The following is a 12,853-nucleotide window of genomic DNA, read 5'->3' as shown; positions in this document are numbered from 1 at the left end:
TCCAAAATTAGAAATAATATTTGTAGAAAATAGAAAAATTACTTTTGAATTTATGGGAGAATAAAAGTACTAAGCATTTTCTCAAAACTTTTGTTAAAATTGCAAAAACACAACAAAATAATGCAGAGTCAACGCACTTTGACCACGAGGCGGATGCTATAGTCCCTTGCGAGGCAAAGACTAATAATAACATATAATTTAAGATTACCCCCTCTACACAATGATTTGACAACTTAATCTACATAGGTGTACATACCTTATTCCCTTTGAATTCAATCCCATAACTTTAAAAAAGGAAATAAATATTCTTGACCATTAAAACTACTCAAACTATATGATAAAGGAGTGAGTTAATAAGTGGAAAAAATCAACCTTTGTAGTGAGTTTATTCTTAATTTTTTAATTTTTAATTTTCTAAAATTTATACTTATTATTATTTTTCACATAAAAAATAAAATAAAAACGTAATTTTATTTAGTAGAAAAACAAAATTACATTTCTCATATACTTTATGGTATGCCTTGAAACCTTCATTGGGAGCATTGTATCATATCTATGAAATTGACTTAAAAACTAAAGACAAATTTAAGCAAAATAATATCCAACATTTAATGGTCAAAACCATCAAGTGGTAATGATCTCAATCTGCCCCTTTTTTTACATTTTTCTTTCTTATCTCTATCCATCCCCTTGGAGGAGGCCTTACAATAACTACTTTTAAATTATATTTAAACATATCTAATTCAAAATCCATGCTTGCTTTTTATTAGACTTAGAGGTTTGAAATTCATGTGATCTTTTTATTCCTTTTGCTAGGCCATCATTTACAACAATCTCATGAGAGGAAATATCCCCTTCATTCGCTTGTTCCTTATAAACCTTAGAATTTTGTTTTCAATCTTCACTATATACTCCATTTTCATAATTAATGTCTTTTACTAACTTTGCACATTGCAAATTTGATGAGATTTCATCATATTTATCATCCACAAGAAGAGGCTCATCACACTCCCAACTTTTGGAATGATAAGAATGACCCTTTTTTTCTTACAAGAACCTTAAACTCGTACACATTTTTTCTACATTGGAAAATACAACACCAAAATCTCTTATTTTCATAATCCAAGGTCTAAATCCATTTAAATTTTCCATGTTGTTAGCACCATTATGTTTGGAAGACCTTTGCTAAGGTTAATCTCCACACAAATTCGAGCATATGTAAACAATCCTTGTTGAGTCCACTCCATATCATGCTTTAAATAATTACATAAAAAATTACAATATCTTTAAATGCCAAAGCATGCAAAAATTGAAGAGGTAGGTTTGGAAGTTTGACCTAAATTGACATTTTTGATACAATCATTGTAAAAGGGCCAAATTCTAGAAACCATGGGGTAACAAAGAGTCCGTCTCTACCCCATAACTAGGGACCATTTTGATTTTTTTTGGTAATAATTATAAGTTTATAATTGTATGACAAAAATTCCTTTGGAGCACAAAAGAGTTGGAATGAATTTGCTAGTGCAAATAGGTTAATTGTAGATAGAATCCCTTAACTACTAAATTATGGAAATAACCTCAAAATATCAAAAAAGTTTATATGCCTTTGAATGCTTGACTTCCAAAGCTAGCACTTTCCTTAGTTTCTTAGCAATATAAGAACATGGCATGTTTGGAAACTTAACTAATGAATGGGAAGCCTAAGAGAGACTTGCATCCTAGATTGGTAGTGGACACCATCCTAGGTTCCAGTGCTTCACTTTTCAAACACATAACCTAAAAGATAATATAATCCTTACAAACATTGTTATTTCACTGTTAAGAAGTATCCTATAACTACTTCCCCTTATAGATAAGGGGTTATTGAGACAACAAAACCCCAAGTGTTCTTCTCGATAATGTTTCAAGGTTAAGACAAAATCATAACCATTCACCCACAACAAAATTTATCTCCCCTCGATATATTTGAGAAAAATATGATAACTTGCTATGATCGCCATGCCATTGTAACTTAACTCCTAGCTTGCTACTTCTTTGTGAACATAAAAGTTCCCTTATGCTTTGGAATTGACCTATACTCCTAATCGAAGGAATAACCCTCACCTACTTCTTGAGGCATGAGTAGTCAACAATTTGCATAAACTTCAATAGGAAATTGACCAAAGAGGGGAAAATGATATCCACAACAAAATACAGACTCATTGTTGCATACCATGGCCCCATAACTTCATTGTTTACCCAAGGTTTGTATGAGTAAGGCCCTCATTATCTTGGATTAAGGTTTAGATGAAAATGGGAGCATTCTCTAAAACCAACAACAACTTGGGCCTATACTCTGACTGTGTTATTCTAAGCTTGACAAGTATACTTTGGATACCCATTGCATCTAAAATCTCACTACATGCCTTCAATCCCCATATCAATCTATCATGGACAATTGCCATCTCTAGAAACCCAAATTTCATCATTTTATTATTAATATTTAAAAATAAAAAATTAAAATTTGAAATCTTTGTGAAATATATTTAATGGGGAAATTGATCACGGACTTACCCTCATTTTCGAGGATGGTATTCAAAGTAAATAAGATTTTGTAGAAATTTGAGGCTTTGTTAACATAGGGTTCGAGGGTGTTATAACAATATACTCATGAAGAGTTCAACAAGTCACTATGAGATTGAATTTGAATAGAAAGGATATAACTCCTTACAATCACCTGAGCTTGAGCTAGACTTGAATGACATTTATTTATTATTACTTTAAATCAAATAAAGTTCCATCTTTATCTACTCTTTTTTCAAAACCCTAGTCATTCAAGTCACTTAATAATAGTCAAAACTCTTGAAAACAGAGTTTCCATTGGGAAATTATAACTTATTACAAAATTTCCACAAAAATTGAAAAATAATTTCAATAAAAAAAAGTTGATTTTGTTCTAATTTACTTACTCTAGGATCACTATAAAAAAAAAGAAGTGTTTATGCTGTAAAAATGATTCCATACAAAATATAAATAAAACAACTTTTTTTTAATATACATTTTCATAAAAGTGTATTAAAAAAATACTAAAAAATAAATAAGATACAATAAATAAAAAAGTATCTTAACACTTTTTTGTCAGTAACTAAGTCTATAGTGATATTATCTAAAGATCCCAACACATGGTTGCATCATTGTGTAAAGCCAAAACCTTATCATTTATAATAACGTATTGGTGGTATATACAAAGTAGACTTCCTCTGTTGCCAATGCATGTGAGTGTTTGAGCCATTAATACTTCATATTTTTCCCAAAGTAGAAAACAATTAAATTACTAATCTAACCTTTATGGATACAATCTCAAGATCACAACAAATAATTATATATTGTGTTATGTGCCAATAAAACTTAAACACTTGAAATTGATAACTTATATGCATTTAGATATAGGTTTATACCTATAAGTAAATATATCATCTTTGTGTTTTGAAACATTAACTTATGTTCCTCTATTTTATAAAGAATTTTTTAACTAATAAAAAACAATTTTAAATCACATATTATATGAGAAAAATAAATGAAGAAAATCAATATTCATAATAATAAATCATTAACACTTCTAGACTCACTTGAATTTTCATATTGTTTGATTGTACTTCTAAGCGTTTTTTTTCTACACGGCGATTCCTTGGAGTAATGTGGCTGAAACACAAGATCAAACCTAACGTCTGCGCTGCCACTATACTTCTAAGTTACCAAATTTCTTCACAGACATTTGCTCAATATATAACACCAAAACAGCATCAATCTCACTGCCGGGTGGTTTTATTTTAACTCTATTTAGCAGCAAGGAGAGAGGATTTCCCCAAGACACTTGAAAATGGAAGCTCTTCAGCGTCTGGAAGGTGTACAAAGAATGGTGGGATTGATGCACAACCACTCCATTTTCGGTCCAGACGCAGCCTCAGATCGTTTTCTCGCGGAATTCCTTATTTTCATGGTAATCCTTACACATTTGGTTTACATTGCTTTTAAATTTCAAGCACTGCTCAAATTTGTGCAAACGTTCTTCGAATAGAACTCTCACATGGAATAATCTAGTAAAAAACAGAAGATGTTAGTATCTGCGAGTAGGCTTATCTATAGACCTTTTGTCCTCGCCATGAAAGTTTTTGGTTCCTTTGCAATATGAAAAATGAATTTCTTCAAGTATTTGTAAAATGCCATTCTCTGAAATTTTTCAAGTAGTTTAGATATGTTTTGTTTATTAAGAAAACTAGTTTATAAATTTGAATACAAATGGACATGATCAAGAAGTTTCTGCTATGTAACTCTGGGATCTGCTATGTAATTTATAAATAATTGTATTAATTTATTTTTAAGGTCACGATGTAGCTGGTGAGACACTGAGTTGATGCATGGATCCTTGTTTACTGTTTATATTTTCGCTATATTGACTATCGTCAACAATATGATTACTTCTGGACAACGTAGTGAGCCTGTGCGGGTGGGTGTGACAATTTTGAAATCTGCGTGTAAGGGCTTGCATGGCGGGAGAGTGATAAGATTCAGTCCTAGTTCCCGGTGGACTAAGTCAAAACATATATTATATTTGTGAATTTGTGCTTTAAATTTTGCATATGATATATGTACCGTTTGACGATCTCCTTTTTGTACATGTATTCTTCTTTCTATTGTGCAACTATTTTGCATTGGTTCGTATTAGAGCTATGCAATTAGGGGTTTTTGGAGTTCTGCAATTCTGGTTACCTAGGGGTTTTTCCTATCCAAAATTCTTTCTGAGCTCTTATTTCCAAACTGCTGGAGTGACCCACAATTCATTGATAACCTCTCCTCTTTTGACGTCACTGATAGGTAGCACCGTGTCGTTTGAGTTTTTTCATCCATTTTTCACATTTTTTTCGCCATTTTTTGCAAAAATTCTGAAGTTGCGGTACCATGGATTTATTTGCCAGAACCACTGCCCATTTTTGGACCATATTTGTGTTGAAAAATCGATAGGGGCAGCAGTTAGGGTGATTTCTTTTTACTTGATAATTACTTGTGAAGTTATGTTGGCTTCTTATTACTTTTATTATGTTCTGTCCATCAAACAATTACCAAAACCATAAACCATGAAGATCACAAATAGACAATGGACACAAGATGTAGGCTCCAAGCCAAGGCAAAACCCCTCCAAGGGGAAAACCCAATTTTTTTTTTCTCTTCTTATAGAGTCAGATAAAATGAGAAATCCAAGACCCAAATCAGCCCTCCTTCCAAGCTCTTCCAGCAACTCAAAGTCAACCCAAGTCAAAACCTTCCAAATCAGCTCCAGCTTCAGAATTTCGGCCCCCAGCTTCAAATTCAGATGTGAAGTGAATCTGCAACTTCAGCCCCTGCAGCAACTTCAGAATTTCACACGTGTGAGAGATCTAGGGCAGATTTTAGAGCAGAAACTTCAATTTTCTCCTTCTTTCCCTCTCTTGCTTTCTTACCCCTTCTCTCGAATTTCACACTTCTTGTCTTGGATATCGAACTTGCTTGAGTGGTTCTTCAAATGAGGTTGAGCTCCCTCTATTTATACATACTAGGGGGTCGAATTAACCCTTCCAGAGCCGATTGGATGAGGCAGGGATGACTTGGTCTTGTAGGTACAAAAATTACATTTTTGACTCAAATAAATTTCTTTTTCCACTTTCTTTTCAAAGTCCAAATGGGACTTGACTCTAGAACAATATTTTGACTTATGACAAATATTCTTTTGACTCAATAAACCCTAGAAGCATGAAGAACATGCTTGACCTAGATGACAAATCAATTTGAGCATGAAACCCATGCTTGAAAAATAATATTTCTTTTTCTTATTTTTGATCTTTTACATAAAATATATAATGACATAAGTACAATAGCAATTATGAAGACTGAACCTAGTTACATTTTCTAACACTCCCTCTTAACTAGGGAGGTATTCATAATCCCTTAATAGGTACAATGATACTGTCAAACTAAAATGTTCTCATAAGAAGAGTCGGATTGGTAAACCATCTTTTTAAGCATCAACATCATGACCAACATTGTCAAATACCGATATAGTAAGGTCTTTTGACTGACAAGCTCTAAGTCTCCACAAGATTAGAGTACAATGCTGGGAGGCACACATATGGACACCTTAGCCTCTCAAGGCACATACCCCATTCAGATGTTCACAAGGTAAGCCTTTTTAGGGCTTATTCTTATCTTGTATTCTCAATCCTCAAATAATATCGGTCTTTTTCAGTCACTTTTATCTTGGATACCCTGTTAGAAACTCAGAGAGTGTTGGTCCACGGAACTACTTACTATCTTGGATTCCCAATCCTTAATGAGTACCAGTCCCCAAATGCTTATCCAATCCTCCATTCTCCCTCCTAGCGTGATACACTAGACGTACAACAGTAAGTTCTGGCATAGTGCATGACACCTATGGAGAATATGGTGTCCATCATCACTCCTTCTCAACTAAAGAGGAGGTCCTTACTCCTTTTCAAATATAAAAGAGGTTTCTTGCTCCCTCTCAATCAGGGAGACTTCATCATACTCTTTAATTAATGTCAAACATATGCTTCATCCTTTATTTCTTTCATCAACTACTTGTTCTTTCGTGGAGATCATAGTAGTAGTTGCAAGGGCTCCTCTCTCTTATCATCATATCATATCTGAGCTTCGACCTTCCTGGATGTGGTGGAGCCAAACTCTTTCTCGATATCCTTCATGACAGGGTTCCTGCGAACATCTTTTTACGTCAATTTCCATTAATCATTATCTTCATCATCAATAGTATCTTGCCAAACCAATTATTGTAGAGCTAATCATAGCTCCCTCTGTCCATCGAGAAAGTGAATATCATCAAATCCAACATGACCAATAGACTATCTTGTGACTTGTTACCTTTATTGCCTTCTTGATGCACACATTTCTGTCATCAATACTTCTAAGTCAAAATCAATGTTGTCCACTCAATCTGTATGTTGAAATATTGAGTTTAAACCAAGCTATTGTAGATATATAATCTCAACTGCTATCTTTCCAATCTATATTTCTGCAATATGTCCTTTAGGTAGCCAAGTTATATCAAAATGAATGATCAATACCAAGTCATTAAAGTTAGAGTTACCCAGTCATGATAGCCTTTAAGATGTCATGTTCTACTAGTAGCTACCTCTGAGATCAACATCCCTTTGTATGGTCCATCTTCATATTGGAATTCTTCTTCATTCTCTTTGCCTTTCGAGTATCGATCAATGTGGAGTGAACTAATCAACAAGCTTCAAGATCATATTTGTCATAGTTTATGCAACTTCCTTTGAAGTTGTCCATCTTTCATTCTTCAAGAGACCAAATCGGATGTTGATCAATATCATCATATGTTTTTCCCATTCATCATATTTCTATATACCAGATAATCATATGGAAGAGTTCCAAACCATATCATCTTTTTGATCTATCATGCTTCTATGTATATGGAAGAGTTCTTTCATATTCATCATGCTTCTTTGTGTCGAGCAATTGAACAATAGAGTTTTGTCCAAACATATCATGCTTGTGTTTCCAAGCTTATTTCTGCAACGAGCTCTTCTTACAATATTACTTGAAGACATGAATTCTACTTCTTAATGAGAAGCTTTTAAAGATATACATACCTCTTCCTTTATGCTTGCCATCTAATATATTTCCTTTTTGAACGAGCTGCATCTCTTCTCGAGGATGATGTCTAGAATGATGTTTAATATGAGATTCCTTCTCTAAGATGAAAAGTACTTTATTATATCTTCATGCTGCAACTCAATTATCTTCATTTCTGTAAGCTTCTTCGATGCTAGATTCCATAATTTTTGTAGAGATATACTTTTTGTCATGTTACAAAGATTCTTTCACATAGTGAGGAACCTTCATAATCATTATCAAGGATCCTTGTGATCCTTTCTAGTTAGTAAATTTCTTCTATAATAATGTGGATGCCAAAATGTAACTGCATGAATGGTGGAGTGTTGGATGATCCAAGATCTTCTATCTTTGCTTGATGACTACTACCAATGAGATGCAATTGATTGTGTAGACTCTAATCCTTCCATTGTTGGATAAAGTTGTCATTGATGTCAACATGATGACAAACCCTAGGTGCATTGTTGAAGCAAACCCTAGGAGAAAACCCTGAGTGCAAAACCCTAGGAGAAAACCCTAGTGCCAAATGCATTGATGAAACCCTAGCATCGTTGAAGATGATAAAGCCTTTATTGATGCAAGCCCTAGGTGTTTGACTATATGATGCCCTAGTGTTGTTGAAGCAAGGCCTAATGAATAAAAATACCCTAATCCTAATGGATGAAGAACATATGTGAAGGAGCCCTTATCTTGAAAGCCCTAAAAGCCCTAGCTGCATGAAAGAAACCCTCAAATAGGGCTGTCATGAAAAGCATTCATACGAGGGAAGGAAAATAGATATTGTTAACAATAGAGATAATATCTTTGAAAAATGATTGCACCAACTTATAGAGGGCTTCAAGCCGTTTCCAATGAGTACTAACATGCCCTCTAACTCCTTGTCGTTGAGGAGAAATTGATTTTTGAAGTAAAAAATATATCATTTGTCAGGCCTACTTGAGCCTACACAAATCAACCTACATAAAACCCTTTAAAATTGGATCACAACGTGTATAAATAAGATGCTAGTCATTTCCATCATCAACTCAGGTCTGAGAAAAAGAAGCGAGAGAACAAGGAGTAGTTCACATCTTGTGAAATAGAAAAGGCTAAGGAGGACAAAGATTGAAGAATTTGTTAAGCATAGCTGGGAGTAATTTTTTGTGGCTTGGGTTTCTCTCTGTTTTGGGCAAAGGGTTATTCATTCTATTTGCAGATTGGTTGATTAACATTCTTGTGACCTTGGCTCAGTAATCAACTTGGATTTATTCCCACCTTGTAGCAGATCTTGGATCCTTGCAAAAGACAACTCGGATTTGCTCCTCCTTTTGTTTCAGACCTCGACCTCTTCCAAGAAGTTACAGACCTCGACCCTCCTGCAAATTCAGTTTGCATTTTCGGCCCTGTTGAAGGCCTGTTACAAACCTCAGATTTTGCCCTTGCTGCAGACTATAGACCTTGACCTTACAGGGAACAAACCTCGGCCACCTCAGAAAGTAGAACTTGTAACTCAGAAAAATTGCAGATCTCGGCCCTCTTGAAGAGCAGACCTTGGACCCATGCAAGAAATTAACTCGGGCCTGTTTCTTACTTTGTAGCAGACCTTGGACTTGGGTAGAAGTTAACTCGGACTTGTGCATGTCTTGCAACAGACCTCAGATTAGTACAGAAGAAGGAATTTTTGGATGTGTGGTGACGTTTTGTGGTACCCTTTTGAGCCATCCTTAGGCCACTTTGAAGTAGACTTAGACTAGACTTTTGACATGTTTTAAGGGACTTCTGAAGCGGCCTTCAGCATACTTTTGCACCTATTTGTGAGCATTTTGAAGCAAACTTTAATTTTTGGTATGTTCTATGCTTAAGAGCAATTTACTTCAATTTCATAGTTAGCCCAATATCATTGTTCAGTTTAGCAATCACATTAGCATGATAGTAAAATGCAGATAGAACATAAACATAGACAGTAGAAGACAAGCTAAGGCAAGAGGACACAAGATGTGGCACCAGCCAGGGACAAACCCCAATGTGGGGAAACCCTTAATGAATTCTTCTTATATTCTTCAATAGTTCAGCAGAGAGAGAGAGATAGTACAAATATACAAAACTGATATTTTATGATAGCAGCAGTGAAGTCCATCATTCTACTAATGATGACTGTTCAAAGATGCAGCCCTGAATTCTCATGACAGTCTTCAACCAATCACAAAGAGTGCTGTAGTATATCCTTTAGGAGTTCATCAATCTAGTAGCCCTTCAAAATACTGCTGCAACATGATAGCACTGTGATTTGCTGCATTACTGGTTAGGGCATGTCCTGTAGCCTTAGATTCAACACACAGTCAGGAGATAAGTCCTTTTGGGACTGCGGTTTACCTTGGAGACCTTTCTCTTATACCATGCTGCCTTCTAAAGGTGCTGTCCACCCTTAACAACCCTTAACTCAACCTTCAGCTGTGTGCTATGGCCTGCGGCCTAGCAGATCAAACAGTGCGAAAACACGCATATGGATTTCAAGGAATGAATTAATTACAATGAGCAGTGAAGCTCAAATAAATAATACAAATGTAGAAACAGCAACTTTCTACTAGGAAATAGAAACAGCAAGTTTCTACTAAGAAATAGAAACAGCGAGTTTCTACTAAGAAACTGCTAATAAGATCACAGACGATCTTATCTGAATAAAATACATAAATGAGCATTAAACTTTAAAATAGCATTATTCTAATACCCTCCCTTAATGCTCAATCTATTTACAACACCTATAGACCCCCTGAATTTTACAAACTTATCAGGACCAAGGGGCTTGGTGAAGATGTCTGCTGGCTGCTCCGTTGTGGGAACATACAGCAACTGAATGGATCCGTCTTCAACAAGCTGTTGAATGTAGTGACAATGGGTTTCCACATGCTTTGTTCATTCATGGAAGACTGGATTCTTGGCGAGTTTGAGCACTCCCTGATTATCACAGAACAAGGGAGTAGGACCTGCCTAGGAAACATGCATATCCGCAAGCATACGTTGAAGCCAAACTGCCTCACAAGATGCCTTAATTGCACCCCGATACTCTGCTTCTGTTGAGGAGAGAGCCACTGCCTGCTGCTTCTTACTAGTCCATGTGACAACACCGGATCCTAGACGAAACACATACCCAGCTGTAGATTTACGGTCATCAACCGAACCTGCCCAGTTGGAATCTGTGTAACCATTGAGTGTAGGATTTGAACTCCGAGCGTACAGAAGTCCATAATTAGGAGTGCCACTCACATAACGCAGCACACGCTTCGCTGCGATCCAATGATCAACCTTAGGAGCTGTCATGAAGCGTGAAATGTAGCTCACTGCAAAACTGATATCAAGTCTAGTGGTAGTAAGGTAGATGAGGCTGCCTACTAATTGTCTGAATAAAGATTCATCCACAAGTGGTGAGGATGATTGAGCTGAAATTTTGAGCCCTATTTCCATAGGAGTCGTGGCAGGTTTGCAATCCTGCATTTTGAACTTGTCCACAAGATTTCTGGCATACTTGGACTGAGAGAGAAAGATGTTGTTCTCAGTCTGCTAGACTTCAACCCCCAAACAGTAATGAAGAAGTCCCAAATCTGTCATATCAAAAGTGCTGCACAAATCCTGTTTGATCCCATGGATCAAATGTGCTGAACTGCCAGTAATGATAAGGTCATCCACATAGACAACCACAAACAGAATATCATCACCAGTATGCTTGATATACAGGTTTGCATCAGATGGACTCCGCTGAAAGCCATGATCTGTTAGGTACTTATCAATTTTCATGTACCAAGCCCGAGGGGCTTGTTTCAAACCATAGAGTGCTTTGACTAATCTACAGACTTTCTGTTCTTGACCGGCAACCTTGAATCCTGGAGGCTGCGTCATGTAGACTTCTCCCTGTAAGTCACCATTCAGAAAAGCACTCTTTACATCCATCTGATGGACTTTCCAACTGAACTAAGCTGCTAAGGCAAGAACGAGCCGTATGGTACTCATCTTGGCTATAGGAGAAAAGGTCTCCTCATTGTCTATGCCTTCCTTCTGTGAGAACCCTCGAGCAACAAGGCGAGCCTTATACTTGTCTAGGGTTCTGTCAGCTTTGTATTTCACTTTATACACCCATTTGCAGCTAATGGGTTTCTTCCCTGCAAGAATATCAGAAAGGGTCCAAGTGTGATTCTTCTGAAGACTCTGGAATTCAGCTTCCATAGCCTGTTCCCACTCAGGTATACCCTTGGCCTCTGAATAGGTTTGAGGCTCAAAAACACTGTGTAGGTTAGCCATAAGAGCAAAATTAACTGTAGGTTGTTGTTTGCTCTTATTTCTGGAAGTTCTACCTTCAAGGAGCTCATTATCCCGGAGATCACCAATAGTTTTAGCCCACCATTTAGTTCGGAGAGTAGAAGAACCAATATCTGGAGTGGGTGGAGGGGGCTTAGGAACAATAGGAGCAGTGAGCGGAGGATTATTTTCTGGAGGTAACTCAGGTAGTGCATCATCCCTCCCATCAGGTGGACCTAACGGAAGAAGAACACTGTGAGGCTGATCCTCAAAACACTGCTCAGAAGGAGGGGACTGAAATAACCCTCTGTCTCCATCAAATACTACGTCCCGACTAAATATAAGACGATCAATGTTTAAATCTATCAGCTTATAGGCCTTGTGGTGATCACTGTACCCTGTCATCATGAGTTTTTGGATTTTGGAATCCAACTTAGAGCGCTTAGCAGCTGGAATCTAAACATATGCAACCAAGCCAAACACTTTGAGGTGACTGATCTTAGGCTTACGGCTAGACCAAACCTCTTCTGGGGTCTTCCCCTTAATAGCCTGAGTAGGTGATTGGTTAAGAAGATAGACAACAGTAAACACTGCTTCAGCCCAAAATTTGTTCGGAACACTCATGTGTTGTAACATGGAACGAGCCATTTCAACAACTGTACGGTTGCGACGTTCGACAACACTGTTCTGCTGAGGAGTGTAGGGTGTAGTTAACTAGCGTTTGATGCCATGGGTATCACAGAAGTTGGAGAAAGCAGAAGAACAAAATTCCCCCTCATTATCTGTCCTAAGAGTTATGATATTACAACCAGACTCTTTTTCAACTAAGGACTTAAACTTCTAAAAGATACTAAATACATCAGATTTATGTTTTAGAAAGTACACCCACATCTTTCTACTG

At 36.5% G+C, this 12,853-nt stretch overlaps 1 protein-coding gene across 2 annotated transcripts in view; it reads left to right on the top strand.

Annotated features, from left to right (window-relative positions):
- Nucleotides 1-3,627: 3,627 nt before the first annotated feature.
- LOC149263519 (ATP synthase subunit B) overlaps nucleotides 3,628-12,853 on the top strand; it is a 372,029-nt gene continuing 362,803 nt past the window's right edge. Inside the window, exon 1 of one of the 2 annotated variants that reach the window (XM_089426453.1) lies at nucleotides 3,628-3,979. In XM_089426453.1, the coding sequence (XP_089282579.1) occupies nucleotides 3,860-3,979 (120 nt within the window). In that variant the 5' untranslated portion in view covers nucleotides 3,628-3,859. The remainder of the gene's footprint in view (nucleotides 3,980-12,853) is intronic. The other variant, XM_089426451.1, reaches the window with a different exon arrangement.

Source organism: Pinus tabuliformis, chromosome 6, assembly GCF_031772625.1.
Source record: "Pinus tabuliformis cultivar Carrire ecotype Pingquan chromosome 6, CPIR1, whole genome shotgun sequence".
NCBI classification, from domain to species: Eukaryota; Viridiplantae; Streptophyta; class Pinopsida; order Pinales; family Pinaceae; genus Pinus; species Pinus tabuliformis.
Note: the sequence above shows the minus strand (reverse complement) of the source record. Positions and strands in the feature narration are given on the sequence as shown.